This window comes from Monodon monoceros, unplaced genomic scaffold, assembly GCF_005190385.1.
Source record: "Monodon monoceros isolate NGI ecotype Baffin Bay Population unplaced genomic scaffold, NGI_Narwhal_1 Super_Scaffold_1, whole genome shotgun sequence".
NCBI lineage: Eukaryota > Metazoa > Chordata > Mammalia > Artiodactyla > Monodontidae > Monodon > Monodon monoceros.
Genome location: NW_021703765.1, coordinates 25991098 through 26016746, shown reverse-complemented (window position 1 = coordinate 26016746; position 25649 = coordinate 25991098). Strand labels below are relative to the sequence as shown.

Sequence of the window (25649 nt, the reverse complement as noted above, 5' to 3'; positions counted from 1 at the left end):
GGCCAGGCCCCCAGTGGTCCTGGGTGTGAGTCTCCTCATTCCCCGAGTAGAGTCAGTGTCCCTTGGCTCCTGGCACAGCCCGGGGCCCTTCTCCTTGACCATTCCTCCGACTTACCCTCCTCTCTTCCAGGCGCCTACCCTGTATGCATCTCTTTCACCAACTGTGTGTGGACCAGTGGCTCGCCATGAGCAAGAAATGCCCCATCTGCCGAGTGGACATTGAGACACAACTGGGAGCTGACAGCTGAGGGAGGAATTAGCCAGTGGACACCCCATTTTCCTTCACCAGGTCCCCCCACGGCCATAGCCCTTGCAGCCAAACTTTGCCTTCTGAGCCATTTGATGTAGAGGAAAAGCCTGCAAGCACATTTTGTGGAAAGAGGAGTTGGTGGTATCCGTGTCTGAGGAAAGGAGGGGGTGGGGGAGGCCCACCTGTCCAGAGTGGTGACTGCCCCGTCCGTCCGTCCATGTCCATCCACCTGCTTTGCGGGAGGGAGGGAGCTGGCAGTGCCCAGAGCAGGGGTGGGAAGGGGGGGCCCATGCTGCTGAGAATCTAGATGTGATCCTGCAGGTCCTAGCTGATAGCCCGGCCCCTCAATCCTGTCCTTTGAAGGATTGTATATATACCTCTTGACCACGTAGAAACCACGTAGGGGTCTCTAGCTAATTCTGTGGATGGCAGCCAGAGCATGTTAGCTTAAGAAAAATGTCGTGTGTGGTGCTCTAGTCATCTGTGGTGGACATGTCGCTGTTACCGAATCCGCACCAAATAGTTCTCATTGAGTTTCTTGTTTTGGTGCCTGACTGAACCAACCAACGACAGCCCGAATCTTCCCGTCTTTACGAGAGAAAAGGAAAAAGGAATCAAAGGTGAAGAAAAAAGCCAAATCCTGTTTACGGTGAAAAAGGATGATTTTTTTTCACCCAGGTTGGGAGGCGGGAGGGGGTTCTCGTTTTGTTTTTGTTTTCTCTTGGCTTTTGTTTTTCTCATGTTTACAGTGCACGGAGCGTGGAGGGGCGTCCAGGAAAGAGGAGGACTGGAAAAGGAGCAGATGGGGACTTAGATGGGCCTCTGAGGGGCTCAGCCGGGGTTGGGAAGGCAGCATTTGAGTAGGCGAAGGGGAGAGGTCTATCTTGAAGGAGGGCTCGCCACTTCCAGAGCCCCTCTACTTAGCTCCAACCATCGCCCCCTCCCCCCAGTTCCACACTGAACCAGGAGGCGTCAGCTTTCAGCCAGAGCTGCCCCAGGTTCCTCGGAGCCAGGATACCCCTGCTCACGCCAGCTTCTTCCTTTTGGCTGTGCTTATGCCCTGTCACAAAGAGGCAATTTGGCCACTGCCTCTCTAATGCAAAAAATTAACCAGATGCTAAAGATAAAGTAGCATAGGTGATGGACACCTGGTCTTGGCCAAAGTGCTCTCAGCTAGCACGCAAGGGCTGAGGTCAAACACCGTGGACCTCGAGGAGGACCTTGAGCTTCCTTTGGAATGTCTCAAATCCTGATGAAGTCCCTCAGAGATGGCCCTGGCCCAGAGACCACCTTGGCTGGGTTTGGGAGGCCCTGTGTTCCTAGCCTCTGGCTCTTTCTCTGACTCTTTGATAACCTTGGGCAAGTCCCTTTCTTTCTCTGTGCCTCAGTTTCCTTCTCCTTACAGTGGGGAGAAACAACAGTGCATCCCCATTTCCACCTCTTCTACCTCACCTAGATGTTGTGAGGATTAACACTCTGCCCAACGCATTCTGTGCTCTCTCCTGGGAACCTCCTTGGGGTTTGGGGATGGGGGTGGTGGGAGACAAGACCTGGAAGTTCCAAGTGACACCATACAGTGTGTTTTTCTGAACCACTCCATAATTTTTCTGAATCTCAAAGGGAGCAGAGAGATGGGAGGACAAGAGAATGGAGATGTGAAAGTCCACCAAATTCCAACCCCAACCCAACTTTCTTTGTCCATCTGTGGAAAACACCAGCTCAGCTAGAATTCTGCTCTCTTCCTTTGCCTCTCCTGCTCACTCCTTCTCTCTCGCATTTGCACTGCCCTCAAAGCCTCCCCCTCCCCTCACCCCTTGCCCCAGTCTCAATGCCTTTATATCAGTAAGAGAAGACTAAGGGGAACAGGATACTTATCACATATATGAAGAAATTCCATAAGGTTAAGAAAATTTGAGTCTGCATTTTTGCTTATAAAGGGTAGAACCAGGACCAATGGGTAAAAATGATGGGGAGGCAGATTTTGGCTTGAGGTAGAACCTTCTAGCACATGTGGAGCTGTCAGGTGGAGGGATGGCTGCTCTGGACACCTGCAGGCAGAGAGTGGGGGTCATGGCTTCTGGAAGGAGGGTTACTCAAGGACCTCACTCAGCCCAAGACCATCCGTACCGAGTACCTGCCAGTGCAGGCTCTGGAGGAGACAACAGCCAGGGAGACGACATCCCTGGCCTCCAGGAGCTTACAGTCCAGTTGAGGAGCTAAGGCAATAGTGCGCAAAGGGTGGCTAGTCTGATCCGAGGTTAATGGCACGAGCATTATACTGTCCCATTCAGTGGTTGCAGTGTGTGAACAGTGTCTCCTGGGCCAACGGCTGGAGAGCCCATGAGTGGGAAAGTACTTGTCAGGATTTTGGAGAGAGCTAGTTACTAGCAGCCCCAGGAAGTTGGGAACTCTCCTTACCCTGCTTTGACCCAGAGGTAGGCAGGGTGGTCCAGGGAAGGTCACTCCCCACTTAGTCTCAGTCCTTTGTTCTTCTCTCCCAGGCTGGCTTGCAAGGCCAGCAGGTGGTGGGTTGGTGGGGAGGCCGGAGGGAACGGGAGCTGGTGTCTGGCTTCCGTCTTGGCTCTTGACTGACAAAGTGGGCAGCTCTAGAACCTGCCTCCTTCTCTCTGGGCCTCAGTTTCCTCAGCTGCACACAAAGAGGTTGGATTGGATGCTTGCTAAATTTCCTTCCAACAATCACATTCTCTGATCCTCCCTAACATCAACACATTTTTCAAGGTGGGAGAGCTCTGTGCCCACCAAGCTGTTGACAGCAACATTCCCCGAAGGCACTAATGCCTGTATGATAGTCTGAGAGTGGGATGGGTCCCCTCCTCCCCCAGTTCTCTGCAGGCTCCCTGAGTGCCCCAGGCTAACGTTAGCCAGTGAGTGGGGTGAGGCAGAGGGGAGAGGTCAGCTCTGACTTTGCGGGTAGATCCTGGAGCCCCCCATGCCCATCTCTCTGGGGCCCTCCTACCTTGCAGGTGGGCACCTCCCAGCCACCGGCTTCCTCAGCAGGCAGCCAGGCAGGGTGAGAAGAGAGGAGAGGGGTCTGTGCTTCCCTTCCCTCGACGTCCGGGAGCCTGGGAAGACTGGAGAAGAGGCAGGCTTCGGCTTCAGCCCCCTGTCGTCCTTCGACCCCTTCTTGACTGAGACGCATGAGTGCCTTCTGGGGCGAGAGCTGCCCCAGGATTCCAGTTGGGCCTCCTGCCGCATTGCAGCCCTGGCCGCAGCGGGTCGCCAAGGACGCCAATCTTCGAAACCCACAAACCCAGGCCACCTGGCGCGGCGGGGGCGGAGCCTGGGCTCCTCCTCCAGCTGGGCCCCTGGCCCAGCCCTCGCCCCCTACCCGTGGCGGGACTCAAGCTCCTCTTCTGCAAATGTTTCCAGCCTCCGTGCAAGTATTCTTAACTCTTTACGCCTAATGAACAAGCACAGTTTTTTCAACGGTGAAGAAAAAGCACCAGATTTTTTTTTCCTGAAGAAATCCCCCAAGCCCCCGCCTACCGGCGGGACAGACACTTCCCGCGTGGGGCTGTAGCAACGTCTGTCAGGTCCCCCCCTCGTGTTTCATCTCCTGCGCGCGCGTAGAGCAAATGCTAGAGCGATTTCAGCTGATAGAAAAACAAAAATGAAAAAAAAAAAAAACACAAAAAACAAAAAACATGGCACGTTGCTAGTTTACAGGGTTTTGTGAGTTTAAATGCCTTATATTTAACAATCATAATTTATGACTAACTTGTAGATATCGTGGGTTCTTATTTAATTATTTTTATAGTTGTTTTGCATTTTTAATTATAATTTATTTATTTAGAAAGGATACTAATTTTTTTTATTACTCCTATTACCTCATTTTGGCGTTGTTTCTGGGAGTGGAATGCTTTGCATGCATTGGTACGATGACAAACAACTACGAATACAAAAAAAAATAAATAAAATTCCGCGAACTTTATTTCGTCCAGACTATCAGGGTGTGTGATTGCAAGCTGTCCTACTGTGGTGCTGGCCTCTTTGGATACATTCCATACGAAATGCAAACCTTTGATTCTGTATGCTGTGATCCTAGTGAAAAACTCCAATATAGTGACTGTATTTAGCACATATATAAATATAATTTGCACTCGTCAGCAGACTGGGGTAAGCCTTTCACTTGCTATCCTTGCCCGTTCTCCTCAAGCCCCCATCATTAGCCTGTTTCTTTTCTCCTTCTCCCTGTTTCCACACCTCAGGCCACCCTGCCCCCATCCTCTGAGGAAGGTCCGGGGGCACTCTCTCCACCTGCGCTGCAAATCTCTCTGGTTCCAGAACTGGGTCCTTTGGACATTACCAGCAGGAGCATCTGAGAGCCAAAAGCCTGATTTATTAGAATGAGCTCTGAACCGGGGGTCAGGAGGCTTGGGTTTTCAGCAGCTCTTCTGCAAACTTCCCCGTGACCTTGAGCAAGTCCCTTGGCCTCCCTGAGTCGCAGTTTTCTGGACTGGGGTGAGGAAGGTGAACTGGAGGGTTTCTCTAGGGTCCCTCAGACTTGGATAGAATATGACACAGAGCCGGTGGGAGCCCACCACGCTGTGCTCCCTCATCCTCTTAGGAGAGAAGAAAGGGAGGGTGCAGGGAAGGAGGGAAGGAGAGGTGAGGAGAGGAAGAGAGTGGACTGAGAATTTATCCAGCGGATTTGCTCAAAGGAGAAACCTGGAAGGATGTCTGTCCTTTTACATGCAGCAAGATGGGTGGACACATCCCTGGACATGTGCTTTCACAAGGTTTAGTGGTCATTTGGAGAGTGAGCTAAAATCCGTTTCTTGTTAGATATGGGGACGGGGTTGGCAGACTATAAGCCCCAGACTATGGCATTTGGGATTGGCACCCCCATCCTACCCTCTCCAGGAGGCTTTGTTGTTGAGGCATCGCCCTTGACAGCAGATTGGGGCACAGATTTTGGACCCATGGTCTCTCCTCCCAGCATCTCCTTCACCCTCTGCCATTGCTCCAAGGGGGCTGTGGGCAGGAGGGAGTGCTGTGGAGAACGGGTGTGGGCCTCCAATCTCACTGCCCCCCAGGAGGAGTGGGAGGGGAGAGTTTGAGGAAGCAGTAGCTTCAAAGCCTGGCACAGCGGTGAGCCCAGCAGTTTTTGAGCCAAAAGGAAAGCGGAGGTCCCTGTCCCCAGGGGCAGCCTCTGAGCTGCTCCGACTCTGCATGTCAGCCTCGTCCCGCCTCGCCTCCTCCCGTTTCTTTCCAGCTCATCCTTCCCTCTTGTCTCTTGACATCACTGCCTTTGCGTGGTGGAGAAATCCACCCTCCACATGAGGCCCCTGGGACGGTGCTGATTGGGAAGGGAGCGGAGGCCCAGATTCACCACGCTGCCAGGCCAGGCTTGTAAGAGTGGCTGGGCCGTGCAGGGTGCCTAAGCCCCAACTTCGCTCTGGCTGGACTGTGGGTCCCATTCCCTGGGCCTCCGGCCTGCTGCCTGCCCAGCTTCCCCTCTGCCTCCACCCTGGAGCCGTGCTTACCTGCTTTCTGTGAAGGCAGCCTGTGGAGTTGCCCACTGGGGCATAACCACCACACTGCCGGGTCTGGCGGACGCTGCCCCTTGGCAGGGCTCCTGGACAGACATGCCTTATGCTGCTCTGTGGGGTCGGAGTGGGAAGTGCCCTTTGCCCTGGCTGGCCTGTCCCCCGCCCTTCCTCACCCCAGCCTTCCCCTTCCCCAGCCCCACCCCTGGCCTTGGCAGTGGCTCATTTCTCAGCTATGGAGCCAGCGACACCAGGCCCTCGAGGGGGTAATTTGGTTGCCCCTGGTAAGTGAAAGGGTTATCCTCAGTGTTGATTGTCCTTTTCTGTAATCCTCCTGCTGTTCTGTCCTGTTGTGCTGTGCGACATTTTGCTACATAGACTATTTTATAGCAGAAAGCTAGAGGGATATTTATTATGAATATTAAAGCAATAGTGCATCAATGGAAAGGCGGAGACATTAGGAATTGTGTAAATGCTTAGATTCACTTTTGGTGGATTTTTTGTACTTTATTTATAACTAATAAAAATGAACTGCATTGCTAACTACACCTCACTCGTGGAGGGTGCTTATTTCTGTGCACACCCAGGAAACGTCCAGAGAAAGCCGCTCACAGACCTGTGTTCATCCAGGACACGGGGCAGTGTCTGCTGTCTCCTCATCCTCTCCCTGTGCTTCGCCTGTTTCCCTTCTCCCTCCCCGCCCCTTCAGCCTCCCCGCCCCTTCTCCCTCCCCGCCCCTTCAGCCTCACCGCCCCTTCAGCCTCCCCACTTCTCCCCCTCCCGACTCCCTTCCTCTCCCTCCTCCTCCTCTCTTATCTATTATTTTCCTTTACCTCTTTATCTCTCAAAGAATCTGTTCTGTTCTGTGAAGAATCATCTCATTAACCTGTTTCCTGAACTTCATGGATCTTAAAGCGGAAAGTTCCCATTTTTGATCAATTTCAAATGTAACCGCTTGTGTTTTGAACTGGAGGCTCCTCAGTTTATCCATAGGAGAGAAGGAATTTGATTTTTGAAAGTTGGAGTGGATTTTTTATTCCTTCCTAAGAGCCCAAAGTCAGACACTCTTTGTGGTGTCTAGAGTCTATTCTCAGAAAAGTGTGGGTCAGTGGACTGGAAGATGGCTCTCATAAACTGCAAGCAGAACCCATATTAATGAACTTTTTTTTTTTTAAGTCAGAGACTTTATTTTTCAGAACAGTTTTAGGTGTACAGAAAATTGAAAATAAAGAGAGTTCCCATATGTTCTCTCATGGCCACCCAGTTTCCCCTGTAATTAACATCTTGCCTTGGTTAGATGCATTTGCTAGAGTGGAGGGGCCAATATTGATACATTATTATTAACTAAAGTCCATGGTTTTCCTTAGGTTAATGAATGTTCAGAATCCCCAGTTCTCCTTCGAGTGAGATGATCCAAAATGCTGTCTGTTGTTTTCCACCCAGTTCCACCTGTGTCTCTTCCTTCAGGAACCATAGCTTCTTAGTCCTTGCCCTGCCACTAGCCAGCCATGTGGACACTCCCGTCCCCGGTTTGCCAAATGTAAGCATGAGGATGGCAGACCAGGCTCCTTCCCCCAACATCTCCCCGGACTACCTCTGTTGTCCTTGTCTACTTAATCTCTGTTGGGTCATGGCCTTCTGGGGCTGGGGGAGTGACTCTCTTTCCTCGGATTTTTTGCCTATCCAACACGTGGGCCAACGGGCAGCCTTGAGAATCTCCACCCCTCTCCCACCTCCTATCTCAGTGCCCAGGAGGACAGACTTCTCAGAAATCACCCAAGCTCTGCCCGTGACTCGTAGTCTCCATAACCCTCAGGAGGTCAAGGAGGACAGAGTCCAGCTGTGATTGTCAGGGCTCTCCAGGGAAACAGAACCAATGGGATTGATATGATATATATTATATATCATATGTATATTATATATGTGGAGATTTATTTTGAGGAAGAATTGGCTCACATGATTCTGGAGGCTGAGCTGTCCCATGATCTGCCCTCTGCAAGCTGGAGACCCAGTATAGCAAACAGTATAATTCAGTCTGAGTCCAGAAGGCCTGAGAGCTAGGGAACGGTGGGGAAAATCCCAGTCCCACTGGTAGGAGGAGACCGACGTCCAGCTCAAGCAGACAGGCAGGAAGGGGTACATCCTGCATTCCTCTGCTTTTGGCTCTATCCAGACCCTCCAGGTATTGGAAGAGGCCACGCACACAGGGGAGGGCTGGTGACTTTACTGAGCCCACCGGTTCAAATGCTCATCTCATCTGAAACACCCTCAAAGGCACACCCAGAAATCATGTTTAATCTGGGCGCCCCGTGGCCAGTCAAGGTGACCCAGCAAGTTAACCTGCACCTTGTCCTCACCTCACTCCCAGGCCTCCCCAGCTGCTGCACCCCAGCAGACACTGCGTGGCCCCAAGATGACACCTGGCCTCTGGCCCTTTCTTCTCCCCCACACTCTCCATTACCTGGAGGCAGAAAACCAGAGCCTTCCCCCGCCAGGCACTGTCCTTTCCGCACTCCCCTGTGCCCTGCACGTAGCCTCACCTGCAAGCAGGGTTCCTTCCCGCGGGGCCTGCACTTCTTGAGCACTTTCTGTCCCAGAACCCTCCCTGCCCCCAACCAGCCACAGCTGAAGTCCTTCCACCTTTACATACCTCGAGCTTCCAGCTAACATTTCATTTGAGGAGAACCCCTGCCCTTGGACTTCCTGTGGCACCTGTTAGCTGTGTGACTTTGGGCAAGTTACTTACACTCTCTGTGCTACTGTTTCTTCATCTATGAGGTGGGGATAACAGTAGCACCTGCCTCATAGGCCTTTCTGAGGGTTTAATGAGCTCACGTGTGTAAGGCACTGTCTGGAACGTAGTCAGCACTCTATAAATATTAGCCATGTGGAGGGTGATGATGGTGATGTTTTGTTTTTTGTTAAATCCCTGCCTTCCATAGTATTTCTCCTCTTGTCCTTCTCTCCGTCTCCTTTTCCTGGAGAGTTTCCCAGGCCCCATCAATGTCTGCTCTTCCCCTCTGGCCATTCCATGCCATGGTCAGCCACTGGTAATTGTCTATCCAGTAGGAGGACTGGTGGCTGAGGCCTCAACACCAAGACACCAGGAATCGCTGCTTCATTAAAAGTCTTTTCCACATTCAGCTGGAGATTCTAGAAGAAAAGCCACATTGAGTCCTCAAGGCTGGAAGCACCTTCCCTCCAGCTCATTAGCAACACTGCCTCCCACCCCCTCCACCATCCCAGGGCCCAAAGTTCCCCTTTTAAATTTAGGGTAAAATGTTCTTTCCTCCCTTAAAAAGTCATTCACTCAGGCCCATCATGTCAAATCTCCTTTCCTCTAGGCTCCACTACTCCCTTTGTCCAGGGCTGAGGTCCCCCACCTGTCCCTGGAAGCTTTATCTTGCCCTCACTCAGGGCATTTGGGTGTCTGTGCGTGAGTGATGCTTGGTGCTGAGCTCTGTCAAGGGGCTGGGACTAATGGGGGTACCTGTTCAGGACAGACACACAACACCAAGGGTCCTCAGGAAGTGGGGCACCCATAGGACTTCTGACCTCATGCCATTGGAGCCCACATAATCAGAATTCAAGAAGGGGTGTATCTGAACTGGGCTGAGTGTACTTATATCAAAATCTTGGAAGAAAAGTGTTGTTCAGCCAAAGAGCTGAGAAAATAAAATGGAAGGCTTTTGTTTAACCTGCTTAAGAGCAAGTGTTTCTTAGATTTTGGTGCAACAGTTCCTGTGTAAGTAGCTTGTGCTAACTGCGAATGAGTCTTTTTTCTTTAATGTGGACCCCCGGGATATTTATTTGGAAGTACTTTGTTTGTATTTGTAGCATTACATTTAAGGTTCTCTCCAAATATTCTTTAATGCTGACTTATCTCTAAATCAAGTGAGGAAAGATCACACTGATATAAAACCTGGGCACTCAAGAAGCCATCCTTATAAAAAATCTTTTGTCTTCTTCACCCAGAGCCCTGGTGAGGGGTTTGGTCTTGGCTGGAGGAGAGGTGGCATCCAGGACCACCTGCCATGGTTGACCACCCCAGTGATGACCAGGGGCCATGTCGGCAGCGGGGGCCTTAGGGTGAGAGGGGTTCAGGAGGGACCTTCCCAAGAGAAGGGTATATCATCATCTTCCCCATGGCTGGTTGCTGGGTCTCAGCCTTGGAATTCAGACTATTGGGGTACAGAGCTTTGTGGGGGCTTTGGGTAGAAGATTGTCTTTCTTCTAGGGCCAGGGCTGAGGGTGAGGCAAGAGAGATGCCCTGGGTGCGATGTTTAAGGAAGCCCCAGCTTCGGGTGCCAGCCCTGGCTTTGCACAAGCCTGAGGTCTAGCGCCTCCCTCAAGTTTGCACCCTGGGCGTTCTGCTTGTTCCTCCCGATCCCAGCTTTCCTTTCTGCCCTGCCAAAAGGGGGATTCCTGTGCCGGCTTGCAAGGAAGAGGCAGGAATTGAGAGGTAAAGCCCAGCCCAGAGGCAGACGGGGTGAGATTTTGAGCGAGCCCTCCCCTGGGGGCTTCTCATGGGCGTCTGGCACCCATTCCTCAGGGCAGAGGGCAGGCTCAGGGGCAGCAGAAGGTGGGAGCAGAGGGCAGCAGGGGCTCCTCCTTTCTCTACCCTTCTCCCCAACACCCTGGTAAGTGGGTCTCCCTCGACCTTTGCCTGCAGCCTGGGTGGAGGAAGGAGAAGTGTAGGGCCCCAAGGGAAAGGCAGTGCCAGCGCAAAGATGCAGGGCTGTGGGGATGGGACCTGACACACGTGGATTCTGCAAGACTCCCCTCTCCACCGATGTGCACGTCTTCCTCCACCTCCTCCGCAGAGTGTGAAGGGCGTCAGATAGCCAGGTGCAAGTGCGGCTTTGCCCCTGTGGGACCCTTGGTGAGTCAGAGGCCTGCTCTGGTCCTCAGTTCCCGTCCCTACAAAGCAGGGAGGCTAGACTGGTCTGGTATGTTTTTTGTCGTTGCTTGTTTGCTTTAGAGTCCACACCTAAGTGATGATATACCATATTTGTTTGCTGTGTCTGACTTTTTTTACTGACCATTATACCCTCCAAGCCTGGGGCCTCAGAACAGGGTGGGAGGGAGGGGTGGACGGTGGTGAGGAGACTTAAGAGCACAGGAACAGCCCCAGAGGAGGCACAGCAGAGGGTATGGTGGGTGTGGCCTTGCTGGAGGGTAACATGCTGGACGCAGATCTGTGGGCAACCGGCCCAGGTCCCGAGAACTTGGGGAACGAGGCAGGTGGGGGAGTGCCCTGTGTGAGATGAAGTGCACCCGGATGAACGGAAGGCAGAACAGATTCGAAGGGGCTTTCACAGCAGTAGTTTCATCTGATCTTAACAAGTCCCCTGAGGGGAAGCAGAGGAGGCAGGGAAGGTAAGGGATGGAAAGAAAGTTGACTCAGGTCATGGGGTATGTCCCCAAACCAGGCCCGCCCTATCCCAGTAAGAGTGAGCCAACATTGATTGAGCACATCAGCAACTGACAAAACAAGGGGCTTTTCCCATCCAATCTTGGCTGGTTCCACAAGACAATAGATGATGCATTCCATAGTGAGACTGAGTGGCACTTGCCAGAGGACACGGCAGAAAGCGATTTTAACTTTGAGCTGAGCCTCGTCCTCCAGGTATGACAGAGGATGGAGAGCCTGAGAAAGAGGCCATGGATACGAGGGCAGGATTTTCAGAAAGAGCTGAGGGTGGGCTGGGAGTATCCCTCCCTTCCTCCCTCCCTCCCTTCCTTTCTTCCTTCCTCCCTTCCTTCCTTCCATTTGGCTGCCCTTTGCCCAAGGCTAGTGACTGGGGTTTCAGTGGGGCTATTTGGAGAAAGGGATGTGTCCAGAGAAATCGTGTGGATGAGGGATGGGCTGACCGGCCACTGACGGCAGAGACAAGTGGTCTGAATGCCCAGAGTTTGTCAGAGCAAAGGATGCCAGATGACATCCTATTGGGTGTCTTAGATCCTAAGCAAGACAGAGTGGGGGTGGTGGGGGTGGTGAAGGGCCTGAGTTAGAACCCACACAAGTGCTCATGGGAGGAAGGCTCCAAACAGCTGCCAGTCCAGAAAGGACACTGACCACAGTAGCGCCCCCAACAGGAAGCTGTCCTCGTCACCTCTCTTCCCTGCCCCCCAGGGGTGGGAAACCAGGGTCAGCTAGAGCGGGGAGCAGGGGTAAAAGGGCAAGGTGGGGACGAGAGGTGAGGCTGACCCCACACTCATACACACATACACACCTGTGTGCACATTGACACACCCACACGCTCGCTCTTTACTCACTCTCGTTACCACTTGTGATAGGACTGAACTGGGGGACGGGAGGAGGCTCAACTCTGAGTGGAATGTTTTGGCCTTTGTATTGGAGCCACACGTTTAAATTACAGAACTGAGATGGACTTTGTGACTTTAAAGTGGTTGTTGGATGTTTTATTACCTATGAGAGTCCAGAAGAGTTATGAGGCTTGCCTTAAGTTTCATCCAGGGACAAGGGAAGAACCGGCTCCAGAAAAAGATACAAATAAAGCTATTTAATGATTACTTCTCTCCCACCCCACCCCAGCCCCCTTAAGTCCTGCTTGTTTAACATGATGGACAAACCCTTCAGTGCAGGCGCTGAATTAACTGTCTGCATTTTAACTCACGTAGTCCTCATAGTAGCCTACAAGGTTGGTATTATCATTCTTCCTATTTGACAGATGAGGAAACTGAGGCCTGAGAGATGAGGCAATGTGCTCAAGCTCTCCCAGCAGGGAAAAGGAAGAGCTGGGACTTAAGACTGCTTCTTGCTGCCTCCGGCCCTGTGCTTACTGCCACAGCCTCTCTCCAAGGGTCTCCGAGAGCTCAGAGCAATGAAGCCTCACCAAGTTTACACCTGTCTGGGCTAGAGGGTCCATGGTGACACAGCAGAAATCCTGGTACCGGGTACCTCCTACAGGAAGACTTCCTGGCCTGATGCACTTTTCTGCTCAGTCCCACCCCTGCCTCCGCAGGAAAATCAGAAGTCAGGGGCTGAGTTGTACTGCACTCCAGCTGTGATTGTTGATCAGGATGTGTGTGTGTGTGTGTGTGTACGTGCACATCTGTGCATGCCCATGAATATATGGTTCTCTTGCTGCCTCTCCATCAGGGTCACATCCCCCTTGAGGGCAGAGACCACATCTTTATTTTGTTCCAATCCCTTCTCAGCTTTCAGTCCACATTGCCCACAGTGAGCCATAGTTCTAAACACCACCGATGCCCTCCTCCCCTCCAAGCCCGGGTGCAGCAGGGACCAGGCAGTTCCAGGCACTGTTCCAGGCACCTTCTTCCCCCTATTCCCTGCACCCTATCACCTGCTCAGGTCTCCGGGTCTCAACTGTGTTATCACTGGCTGGGGCAGCCAGCCGGCACTTGGCAATGCGTCCTTTGTAAAGTGACAGAAAGACTCATGTACCTGTTCACAGGGTCATAAATCCTTCCAGCTAAAATTCTTCCTCCTGATGTTTTTCTCTGTTTGCCCCTGGATTTATTGAAACTGGGAAAAAGGATGCATATCTAAGTGAGCAGATGCCCAGATGAGTCCTTTGCAGGGTGTGGTTGGTAATAATTTAATTAGCCCAGCTTTTCTGGGAAAAAAGTGTTAATTAGTTTTTGCTTAAAATACATCATCTTGATGGCCTCTTCTTCCCCACTTCTATCCCCTGGGTGAAGCCCCAATTTCCCATCCACACCTGGCAGCAAGCTTCAGCCTGGTCACTGCTATTATTGAAAAAGAAAATGCAAAAAGTTATTTTTGTGCAGCAACGGATTATGACACAGGTTGATGGATTCATCTGGATCCAGGAGACCCGAGAGGGTGTAGGACCCCACAAGCCGTTGCCCACAATGGCCTCTGAAGGACCCTGGAGCTCTGGCCCCCAGTCCCAGCTCCAGGAGGCTTTCGGGAAAGGACTGCTGAAAGCCAAGGTGGGGGGTAGCGGGTGTGGTTGGGACAAATTGGTGGCAAGGGGGAGCGAGGGCCTCTAGCCCTCATACGGAAGGGAAGAGGTCTCTCCAGGTGAGCCCGTCGCCCCGCTTCTGGTCCAGCCACCTGCCGCAGGTGAAGATGGTGGCCACGCCGGTGCTGGTGTTGGTGACCTCCACCTTCTCCACCAGCCAGCCGGAGCTGTAGCCGCTGCTGTCGTGCTCCAGCCGCACCTTGCGCAGCTCGCCCAGCTCCAGCGTCTCCAGGAAGAAGCGGTCGGTGCTGCCCCTCTCGAACAGGTTGCGCATCTTCTGCTTCAGCTCCCGCTTGCCCGTGTCGCCGTTGGCCCCAAAGATGGTCACGAAGACGTTGGCATCGGTGCCCGCCCCTGGCTCATAGCCCGTCGTCACGATGACCTCGTACTTGACCAGCACCAGGCTCTGGACCTTGCTGGCAAAGCTCTCCGTAGTCTTGGTGACCTCAAAAACCTTGAAGTACTTCCTCTTCCTCTTGAGGGGGATGAGGCAGTCGCAGTTGAAGAAGTACCTGGGAGCGGGGGGAGTCGGGGAGGTTAGTGCACACCAGCCAAGGCTCATGTCCTCCCCCAGGACCCTGGGCATCCACAAGTGGTTCCTTCCCCAGGTGACAGGATCTTAGGGCAGGAAATGTCTGCATTAAAATGTGAAGATGGGTCTCGTTTATCTGAGAGTTGACAGTGAGTGACATCTTCATAATTTTAGTTGCTCCTTGATTTTCCTTTTCCTTTTCCCCTCACACTCCACATTCGATCCACCAGCAATTCCCATTGACCCCATCTTCACAATAGGCCCAGAATCAGCCCACTTGAAAAGGTATGCGCTATCTCACTCTCCGCCCTGCTGCCCCTCTCATCCAGGTCACCACCATCTTTGACCTGGAACGTGTCAGCTTCCTGACTGGTCTGCCTGCTTCTCGCTACTTATCGTGACTCCTCTCCACAGCATCCAAGTGATCCTGTGGAGATGTAAGCCCAAGAATGTCATCCTTCTGCTCAGAACCCTCCACCGGCTTCCCAGAATAAATAAAAATCACCACCTTACAAAGGCCTGCAAGACCTTACATGATCCGACCCTCCTCCCAGCGTTTACCTTTCTGACTTGCTGTCTGCCTTTCTCTAAGCTCACTCCACGCCAACCAGGCTGATCCCCTTGCCCCTTCAAAGGGACCGATGAATGATTTTACCCAGTGTTGTCACCTTCAGAGGCGCTATGGGATCCAGAACAACAATCTCAGGCAAAGCCAAGTGGAAAAGTAGCTATGAAATGTATGCTCCCAAAACCCTCGCACTTGGCTGAGTTGAACTATGAGTGTGTGTGTGTGTGTTGCGTGTGCATACACATACACGCATGTGCTCATGGACAACATAGTACAAAGGGGTGCAAAGTACTTCAGTACAAAGTACTGAAGAAGCTACCACAAACAGAAGCAAGTCCAGGGCCAAGAGAAATGGTCTTGGACCAAAAAGTCCCTTCTTTACACCCTCCCCCCGCCACAATGTTAGCCTCTGGGTAATGACAGTGAGTCCAATAATTACCAAGAAAGAAGTCAGAGGACACAGTGAGAAAACGCTGCATAGGGTGTAATGGGGCCTGGGGTCTGCCCCAGCCCTGCCACCTACTACCTATGTGACTTTGATTTTCCCACTGGCAGTGCTAGAGGTTTGGACTGAACAACTGCCATGGTTTTTTTCCCATCCAAATCGCTTTGGAAATAACAGCTTTGGAAATAAGCAATCCTGGCACTGGCTAACGATTTCAGGAACACAGTCCTGAAAGGGCGTGCCCAGTGGTGCAAAATCAATTTTTAGATGAAAATACATAACAGCAAAAAGAACTTGGTTTTCTGCTTGCTCACTAAATGCCTGGACTTTGCATTCGTGCATCTCATCAACTCCCACAACAGCCCTGAGTCATACGTAGACTTCGTCTTCCCATTTCGCAGAAAGGAAATGAAGGCTTGGAGAAGAGAAGTCACTGCACAAGTTGACACAGAGCTGGGGCCCAGAGACAGCCTGCCTGGCCACCTGACGAGCCAGCCATTTAAAGACACTTCACAAGAAATCATTACTCTGTCTTGAGATCTCTCTGCCCCCAACTCGTCACTTGATAAATCTAGATTGTTGTTACATACCATACTTTCTAAGAGGGAGATATAATCGCATTCTTTGCTTAAACATTCACTTAAAATGTATTTCTTTATGCAAATGCCCACTAATATACATAATTCTATATAAATGCAAAAATCCTGTGATCATATGGGTGTTCTTCTAAATGCATTCTTTTTCTTTTCCTTTTTGCTTGGCTCTATCTCCTTTTTCTCTTTCCGTACCCCTCCTGCATCTCGCCTTCACCTCAGATAACCCATGTAACAGCTGTAGATGTATCTTGCCAAATTTCCCTCCATTTCACCCAACCCTGCACAGACCCACATAGACACGGACACATTCGGGACGTCAGTGTTCGCTTTACAAAATGGCATCGTATAATGCATTCTTTCCCATATCTTACTTTTCTCACTCAACAATACTTCCTGGGAATTGATCCAAGTCTTCTGGTACATATTTAAATCTTTCTTTTTTTTTTAATAAATTTATTTATTTATTTTTGGCTGCGTTGGGTCTTCGTTGCTGCACTCAGGCTTTCTCTAGTTGCAGCGAGTGGGGGCTATGCTTCATCACGGTGCACGGGCTTCTCACTGCAGTGACTTCTCGTGGAGAAGCACAAGCTCTAGGCACGTGGGCTTTGGCAGTTGTGTCTCACGGGCTCCAGAGCGCAGGCTCAGTAGTTGTGGTGCACAGGCTTTGTTGCTCCGCGGCATGTGGGATCTTCCCGGACCAGGGCTCGAACCTGTGTCCCCTGCATTGGCAGGCAGATTCTTTTTTTTTTTTTTTTTTTGCTGTACGTGGGCCTCTCACTGTTGTGGCCTCTCCCGTTGCGGAGCACAGGCTCCGAACGCGCAGGCTCAGTGGCCATGGCTCACGGGCCCAGCCGCTCTGCGGCATGTGGTATCTTCCCGGACCGGGGCACGAACCCGTGTCCCCTGCATTGGCAGGCGGACTCTCAACCACTGCGCCACCAGGGAAGCCCGGCAGGCAGATTCTTAACCACTGCACCACCAGGGAAACCTAATTTGTTGTTTTTAATGGCTGAAAAATATTCACTGGTGTAGTTATAAGGAAATGTTTCCTAATAGATGTAATTATAAGATCACCAAAATGTGGGACCTCAGGGCTTTGTGGAGTTAAGACTCCAGCTGCAGAAGAACATGCCAGGCTGTTCCCACTGGCAATGGGGGTAGTGTCATGGGCGACAATAAAGGCAAGGCAGAGAATAACAAACAAAAAAATGAACATGTTAAAAAAACCAAGTAGAATATGATCACACTTCTGTGAACAGTGTGTGTGTGTGAGACATTAGAAATATGCCAGAGAGAACAGAGTCACCAAATGCTCAAGATGGCCATCTCTGATGGGTAGGGCTTTAGAGAATTTTTACTTTGTTTTACACACTTTTTTGCCTTATTTGAATTTTAAAATGATTATGCATTATATATGATAATGGGATAAAACAACGATTCCACTTTGGTTTTTTAAAAAAAGAAACAGGGCTTCCCTGGTGGCGCAGTGGTTGAGAGTCTGCCTGCCGATGCAGGGGACACGGGTTCGTGCCCCGGTCCGGGAAGATCCCACATGACGCGGAGCGGCTGGGCCCGTGAGCCATGGCCACTGAGGCTGTGTGTCTGGAGCCTGTGCTCTGCAACGGGAGAGGCCACAACAGTGAGAGGCCCGTGTACCCCGCCCCCCTCACAAAAAAAAAGAAACAAAAGCCTCTCTGTGTGTCCTTCCACCAAGGTCCTGAGGATATTAGTGACGAAAAAGAGCTGGTCAGAAACGCTGAAGAAGAGTCAGGACTGGAATCGGTTGGAACATAAAAATTTGAGATTGTTGTGTTTATGAGATTGAGATCAAATTAATTTGTATTTCATGGAAATCCAAATATTATGGTCCAATATGCTGGTTAGAAAGGAACTGTGGATCCATATACAGTGCTATTTAAGTGGTCTTTACACGGCAGAATTTAAATGTGTTCTAGAATGGTGACACGAAAATAGCCACAATGATGGAACACCCCTGTACTGTCCCCTCTCTGTACAGAGGTGATATTTTGTTGGGGGGAGGTTCTCATACACCAGGAATCACAGGCTTGACCCAGCGCAGGTAGGTAGGCTGGAGTATGACTTCTGAGAGCCCTCCAGGCTGGAACCCCTGCCATCCTTCCCCTCCCACCAGACTCTGGAAGGCATCGAGCTCTCTTCCCTGAAAGGTGCTGGGTTATGGCTTGAGGCTACACGGCTGATCCGTGACAGCTCTAGCATCTGGGTACCTGCACTCTCTGCACCCACTTCCCTTTGGGAAGCTCCCCACCCCATGGACATCCCTCCCTCCCCTTCCAGCCCAAGCACTGCTGACAAAAGGCCACACTCTTGAGAATGTAGGAAAAGATGCTTCACTGGGAGTGGCAGATTCTTTCCACTGGATGAAAAATCCTATAACGGCCCCAGGACTGTGGGATGGGAAGTTCTTCACCCCCTTCCTCCTGACACTAGAAGGTGCCGAGTGGTGCTGAGCTCTTTGGCTCTCTCTCTCACAGCCAACACTGTGGATTTAAAGCTAACTCAGGTGGTGAGTTATTATTGTATTGTATTGTTTTGTTTATTTGGAGCATTTGCAGAGGCGCAGTATCAGCAGCCACGCTCCTTTCCATAGGGAGACAGTTCAAGTTGCAGAAGGGGCTTTGACCTGGCCCTGGCTCGCTGGGTGAGCTGGAACTCTTCCAGGCCCCTGTATCCCAGCTCTCAAGTCCTCGTCAGTATTGCTCTTACAGAATTTACTGTTGTAAATTTATTGCTCTTTTCTCAAAAAGAGCAATAAATAACAAACATTGCAGCCCGAGAGGGAAGCTGCTATGAACTGAGTTCTCTCCTCCCAAATTCACCTGTTGAGGCCCCTAACCCCCAAAGTGATGGTATTTGGAGATGGGGGCTTTGGGAGGTAATCAGGTTTTGATGAGGTCCTGAGGGTGGGGACTCATGATGGGATTAGTGCCCTTATAAGAAGAGGAAGAGACGCCAGATCTCCCTCTCTCTTTCTCTGCCATGCGAGTACACAGTGAGCTAGGAAGAGAGGCCTCATAAGAACCCAACCCTGCTGGCACCCTGATTTCTGACTTCCAGACTCCAGAACTGTGAGAAAAGAATGCCTGTTGTTTGAGCCACCCAGTCTGTAGATTCAGTTATGGCAGCCTGAGATGGCTAAGACGGAAGTTCAAATGTGAGAACCTTTCCTGCTTAATCCCCAAAGTGGAATCTTGGTCAGAGGCAGCCAATTCCAGGGAGCCTGCAGGTGGCAGGTCTAACGTGGACAGACATTTCTCTGAGAAGCTGGGCTCCTGAAGGCTGGAGCCTGAAGCTGGGACCCGCCTGGTCAGGCAGGGCTGCTGCTTCTGTCCCATGCGCTTCTTGTGAAAGGCGTTGCCAGGAGCAGGGCCAGGCCGGGAGGGGCACGAGGGGAGCTGGGGGGGGGGGGGCGGCAGTGGTTCTGGGGGGATGTCCAGCTGCCTTAGCTGCTCTCTGGGCCTACCCTCCCCGAGGCATGCGCTGCCCTTGGCCTCCCCTTGCTCATCTCCCGGTTCCTTCTTAGTGTCTTTCCTGCCTCCCAGAGCCTCAGGGCTCTTTCTGTCTTCCAACGTGGTCACCAAGTGGCATTAATTAGAAAAACTGATGGCTGTGAACTGTTACCCAGGTAACTAAGACCCTTAATCCTGCAGAAATGCCTGACTTCCCAGAAGGCCTTGGTGGGGGAAATGTAAATCTCCTTATCTGGGGTCCTCAGGGCCCGTGGGCCATGGGATTACTCCAGCTGGTCTCTACTCTGCCCACAGGAATGATGGGCTTTCACTCTGACTGTGGAGCAGCAGGCTTCAAAGCTGTATCTCTTTATCATTATACAGTGATCATGGGGGAAGGGAAGGAAAGACTCAGCCGTCTGGCCCTGTCTGACTGGCTTTTCTTTCCTTCCAAAGAAGCATCACTGGAGCACCCAAGGTCATCCAGTCTAGTCCCCTGCCTCTGGGGTAAGCCTCTGGTTCAGAAAGCTCCAGAAGCAGTGTAGCTGCCTCTTCCCTTCCTGCCTCATACGCCTCCTGAGTGAGGTGACCTCACCTCAAAGGGGACACCTCACACCCTGCCATCTGGTCTGGCCACAGGCCCTCCCCGTTGACTGCGTGGCACTTCCTGGGGAAGAGGGCAGAGGCCCAAGACATACACGTTGCCGTACTCCATCTCGGTGATGGTGATGGTCTTGACGTGCCAGACCAGCTCTCTCTTGGGGATGAACCGGTCCTCCCTGGCGAGGTGGCCCACGCAGAGGGAGGCAATGTCTCCCAGATAGACGCTGTCAAACTCAAATATGTCCGTGGTCCCCCTGCAGGATGCAAAGATATGGCCAGTGAGAACTGCCCATGCCCACTAAAGGAAGTAAGCATTTACTGAGTGCCAACTGTATCCTAAGCACTGGTCTGAAGAACAGAGATAGAATAGCAAGCAAGACCTGATGTCAGGTCTCCACTGCTTAAGCGTTCAGTCTAGTTTCGGAACAAGACAATCATAACCATTAAAAAGCCCTTCCGGCTACTTGGTCCCGGAATCAATGATTGGTAATATCGAATGGTGTTGGAGGTGGGTGAGGTCCTGGGCCTTGGACATTGGGTTGAAGAGGGTGATGAGATTCAGAGAGCAGAGGCGGGGGAAGGGAAGAGTCCTCTGATGTCGATCTGACGTGGCAAAGCCAAGGGATGGGAACAGTGGGATTGGAAGTGCAGACATTTCTGGGGGGAGTGCTGACTTGGCTGGGTTCATTGAGGGAAAGGGCAGTGGAAAAGAAGGGGGAGGGGCAGTCTGCAGGTGTGGGGTCAGCTCCAACCATCCCCACTCAGAGGGGTTTGAATAGAAGGTACAGTGGGGTTATGGCAGGGGGAGATTTTATGTAGGCAATTCTGGACAGAGCGGGGAGATGAAGGGGGCTTCTGAGCAGTTCAGAGGTGGCTCAGACGTGCAGGAGGCGGTGAGAGTCTCCGGCGTGTGGCAGGCAGCCGGGAGTGCTGAGCAGAGGCACCTGTTACACGAGACCCAATTTTGATTTTCCTATAAAGCATCTTAGAGGCTCTCCCCTCCCTCCCTCCTAAAAGTCTACGCTGTCTTATATGATCCTTCTGCATTCTTATGGGTGAATGTCTCCCTTTTCAACTAGACTGTGAGCTCCTCACCTGCACGGACACAGGATAATATCTGTGTGATTCCCGGCCCTGCCGCAGAGTGGGCTTGCTTTAATTAATTTATTAACTGATCTTTGTTGTAGTTTTCCATTAACTTTTTAAAAATTGACATACATTTGACATATACTATTGTGTAAATTTAAGGTGTAAAACATGTCACTTGGAAACATTTATATATTGTACTATGATTGCCATTGTAGCCATAATTAGCACTTCTATCATATTACAAAATTATCCCTTCTTTCTAGTAGTTGGAATAATATAGATTCTAGTTTCTTAGAGGGGGCTCTCTTTAAATGACAGTCCCCTCTCTTCCCTCTTCTAAATCTCCTTGTTTCATCCGTTGGAGCTCGAATGGGGTTGGCACACAGTAGGCACTCAATAAATTCTTGCTGGTTAGGCCCATTTGTATATTTATGGCCCCCACTAAAAGGGTTGGTTCTTGGGGTCCCTCTCTTATGCGCCCCACCAATCCGCATTCCCCTGTGGGCACCCCTCTTCCTACTTCCTAAACGCCCGCTGTCTAGAAGAATTTTCCACGAGAAACTCTTTGGATCGGTTCTTCCTGCCCTCCAGGATGAGCCAGACGTTCTCCCTGGTTTCGCCTCCGTTGCCGGTTTCTATGATGATCTCATAGGCTGTGGTGGAAAAGGTGGGAGAGAGTCAGTAGAGGGGAAGCAGCACTCACCATCAGAGCAGGAGCAAACTGGCCACTCCTTGCAGGTCCTACATCTGGTCTTAGATCACAGCCTTAAGGGGGTTGGGGTGGGGCGCAGGTTAAAATCGCTACAACTGAGGCACTATAAATAGAACCTGCCTCAATTTGGGGTCTAGAGTGGTGTCCTCATTTTGTTTATAGTAGCAATCTCTTTTCCTGGCAAGCATGGGAGCCACTGGGAGTGAAGGGCCAAACGCCTCTGCCTCCAGGATCCATGAGGTTGGGATGAGTTTTCAGAGAGACGCTGGGGCCCGGTTCTCAGGGGTGGAAGAGTCTGTGAGATGCAAAGTGGAGACGGTGTGCAAAGAGAAGGGAGGAGAGGCGGGGCCCAGCTACAGAAAGGGGAGGGGAAGATCCAGTTGGCTCGAACTTTCTGTAGCAAGCAGTCTCATTCCCTGTCTTGTCTCAGCTCTCACTCCGGTGTCATGCTCAGCACCACGACCTCCCTCCCCCGCAGCTCCCACAAGCATGTCAGCATTTGCCAAGTGTCAGGACTGGGCTAGACTCTGGGCGACACTAGAGCCCATCTCTAGCCCCAGACAGAAACACCGACTGCACCACAGGACAGAATAACCTTAAAAGAAGGGCCAAAATAGCATGGGAGGGAGGGTAAAGCAGGCTCCCATTACCTCTCAAACCTCACCTTCCAGTACTTTCTCCCTTGCTCGCTCCGCTCAGCCTCCGTGCCATTCCAGAACAGGAGGCACACTCTGGCCTCAGAGCTCTGCCTTGAGCATGTCCCCTTTCTCTCCCCACCCCCACCCATGTTGGCTTGACTCACTCCCTCCCCTCCTTCCTCCCTACTCAGATGTCACCTTCTCACAGAGTCTGCCAGACCACCTGAACAACACTTCCTGCCTGATTTTCCCAGCGCCTGCCCTACTGAGCTCTATTATCTTCTCTTATCACCTAGTACCTTCTGACATGCTAAGGAGTTTACTGATTATTTTACCGTTTATTGTATTCCCCCCTCCCACTTGAATGTAAGCTCCATGAGAGCAGGGGTCTTCGTTTTGCTCACTTATAGATCCTAAGAGCCCAGAACAGTGCCTGGCACATAGGCACTCAATAAATATTTGTTGAGTGAACAATGAATGATTGGGCTAATCGCAGTAAGCTTCATGAAGAAGATGGCGTATGAGCTTGGTCTTGAAAAAGAGCCATGATTATGATCAGCGGAAAACCAAAGGATGCTCTAGGAGGAGGGAGCAGCGTAAGCAAAGATATTGAGGGGCATGAGAGGGGCTTGAAATCCACATGATCCAGCCCCACTCCCCAGGGACCAGGCTGGGATGGAGCTGGCACACGGGAGGACACAATATTTGTCTGGAGGTTTCCCTGTGCATACAGCTCTTGCTGCAGTAAGTGAATCATTGAGGATTTGGGATTCTGGATCCAAAGGGATAGTTTGATCTCTGTGCTTTTATCTCAGAGATGTGATAAAGACAATTAGAAGGGATGGCTGTGCCTACAGCTCCATGTAACGTCAATCCCGGCCTCTCAGCAAACTGTTGCCTTTGTGACTCCTCTCAAGTCACAGGTAGAATGAATCAGGGCAAAAGTGCCCACGATAGGGGAAGAGATCCACAGCACAAGCCCTGGAAGAAGAGCGGGGCTCTGCAGGCCCAACCGTTCACAGCCCAGGGACGTGAAATGGCTGAGCCACTGCCCATGGCTCGAAGCCATTGCAGGGAGGGGGTGGTCCCACTGCCATTCTGCTTTCCCAGCAGCCGGTAAAGTATTTCTGCAAACCAGACACCTGTGACTTCAAAGTGGATCCTGGGCATTGTAGAGGAAATGGCTTGTCAGAGCCCAGGAGAGGAGGCAGGGAGCGCTAGGAACCTACTTGCTCTCTACGATCAACTCAAGTGGACCATTCGAGAAGCAGCGCATGTGGACCATAAGCAATCCTCTCCTCATAGCCCCGGGGAGAAGGTAGAGAAGGAAGGTGTGTAAGTGAGGACATTTACACAGATTAGAAACAAATGCGGCCAGCTGCATCAACGGTCTCTCAATCAGCATATGTCCACCTTGGAAAGTCATTTCATCAATGGCTTGATAAAAATGTGGAAGGCATGACTCTCAGTTTTGTTTATAGGTTGCTGGGAGGAAAAGACAGAGGAGGACCAGGGACCTGAAAGAGTGGGGCCGGTAGGAGCCCAGCCTAGGAGGGGTCCGTATGAGGCTCACCCTGGGGCCAACACCCATACAGGACCAGCCCGGCTGGAGAAAGTGGCTCAGCAGCCACCGTGCGAGTCCCTCACATGAAGGGGCCACCAGCAAAGCCAGTGAATGTGGTGAATGTGGTTCAGGTGGCAGGAGAGGAGAGAGGAGATCTGGCTACCCTTGACATCTTGTCTGGGCTCTGGGCGTGGCACCCTCAGAGGGAGATGAACCAGCAACCCAGGATGCACCGAGAGGATCCAACATCCTATCAGGTGAGCAACTCCTGAACAGACAGGTGTTTGCCTTGAGGCCAGGACTGCAGGGGCACCTGATTCCATGGAGTAGCACCAGAGGACGCCTGGGCATCTGGTGGGCATCAGGACCTTACTGCTCCACGTCACCTTCCCCAACTCATGTTGTCAGGACCCTTCTCTGGCGAGCTCCTACCATGTGGTTTGCATGGGGCTGAGAGTCCCGGGCCTGGAGAGTCAGAATTATTCCCTAAGAGATGCTCTCTTCCCTTCCACCGAAGCTGTTAAGTTAGAAGGCAGTGGGGTTGCGGGTACCAGCTGCCATCTTCTCATGATGTAGAGAAAGAAACAGTTAAGAGGAAAAGGGGGACAAAGACATACTAAAACCATTGTAGCCTCTGGAGACAGCCAAGTCCCAGCCAGCTCCACCTGAAACTTCCAAGTTCTGGGAACCAATATGCTCCCTTTTTGCTGGAGCCAGCTTAGGGGTGGGGTTCAGGCATGTACAAACAAGGGTCCTGACCACTCCTGAAATTTTCTGTTTGACCCCATCCCATTGGGACTGCCAAAGGATAGAAACTTCAAGAACGTAAATATAAAGATGAATTTTTTTTTTAAGCAGGGCTGCCTTGTGGAGCAGTGAGTCTTCCATCCTTGGGGAGTTGGCCATCAAGTTGGACTGTATTTGGGCTGGAAATGTTGCAGATAAGGCTGACTGAGCAGCCCTAAAAGGCTTCAAGTGCGGGTGGATAAGAAGGAGGAGGGCTGTAAAGAGGGAGACATTGGTCTTGTTGGAGGATGTTCCAGAGAGAGATATTTTTGTCCTCCCAGGTGTGCATGTGTGTATGCATGTGTGTGTGTGTGTGTGTGCATGCATGAGGGTGTGCATGTATGTGTGTGTGCTGTGTGCATGTGTATGCACATATGAGCATGTGATCCTACTGTTCAGGACTTAGCCAGGAGTGATTACAACAAAACCTCTGGGGTGAGACTCCGACATCAGTGTTATTTGAAGGCTGCCGATGATTTTCAGCTTTGCCTGCACATTGGAATCACCTGCAGAGGCAGATGCTTGCAGAGGATGGGGAGCTGCTTCAGGAACCGCTCACAAGAGTTGGAGGCGGGGCTTCCCTGGCGGCGCAGTGGTTGAGAGCCCGCCTGCCAATGCAGGGGGCACGGGTTCGAGCCCTGGTCCGGGAAGATTCCACATGCCGCGGAGTGGCTGGGCCCGTGAGCCATAACTACTGAGCCTGTGCGTCTGGAGCCTGTGCTCTGCAACAAGAGAGGCCGTGACAGTGACAGGCCTGCGCACCGCGATGAAGAGTGGCCCCCACTTGAAGCAAGTAGAGAAAGCCCGCGCACAGAAACGAAGACCCAACACGGCCAAAAATAAATAAATAAATTTATATTAAAAAAAAAAAAAGAGTTGGAGGTGAAGGCAG

At 51.6% G+C, this 25649-nt stretch overlaps 2 protein-coding genes across 5 annotated transcripts in view; one reads left to right on the top strand and one right to left on the bottom strand.

Moving 5' to 3' along the window:
* The window catches only part of RNF165 (ring finger protein 165), a 108614-nt gene extending 102306 nt beyond the window's left edge, over positions 1 to 6308 (top strand). The window contains exon 8 of one of the 2 annotated variants that reach the window (XM_029227398.1): positions 131 to 6308. In XM_029227398.1, coding sequence (XP_029083231.1) covers positions 131 to 248 — 118 coding nt within the window. In that variant the 3' untranslated portion in view covers positions 249 to 6308. The remainder of the gene's footprint in view (positions 1 to 130) is intronic. The other variant, XM_029227408.1, reaches the window with a different exon arrangement.
* A 6944-nt stretch (positions 6309 to 13252) lies between these two features.
* LOXHD1 (lipoxygenase homology domains 1) overlaps positions 13253 to 25649 on the bottom strand; it is a 201602-nt gene continuing 189205 nt past the window's right edge. The window contains exons 19-22 of one of the 3 annotated variants that reach the window (XM_029227620.1): positions 21578 to 21710; positions 20064 to 20222; positions 13950 to 14248; positions 13253 to 13497 (exon numbers count right to left, since the gene is read on the bottom strand). In XM_029227620.1, coding sequence (XP_029083453.1) covers positions 13433 to 13497; positions 13950 to 14248; positions 20064 to 20222; positions 21578 to 21710 — 656 coding nt within the window. In that variant the 3' untranslated portion in view covers positions 13253 to 13432. Of the gene's footprint in view, positions 13498 to 13535; positions 14249 to 20063; positions 20223 to 21577; positions 21711 to 25649 lie in introns of those variants that run through there. The other 2 variants (XM_029227631.1, XM_029227610.1) reach the window with 2 other exon arrangements.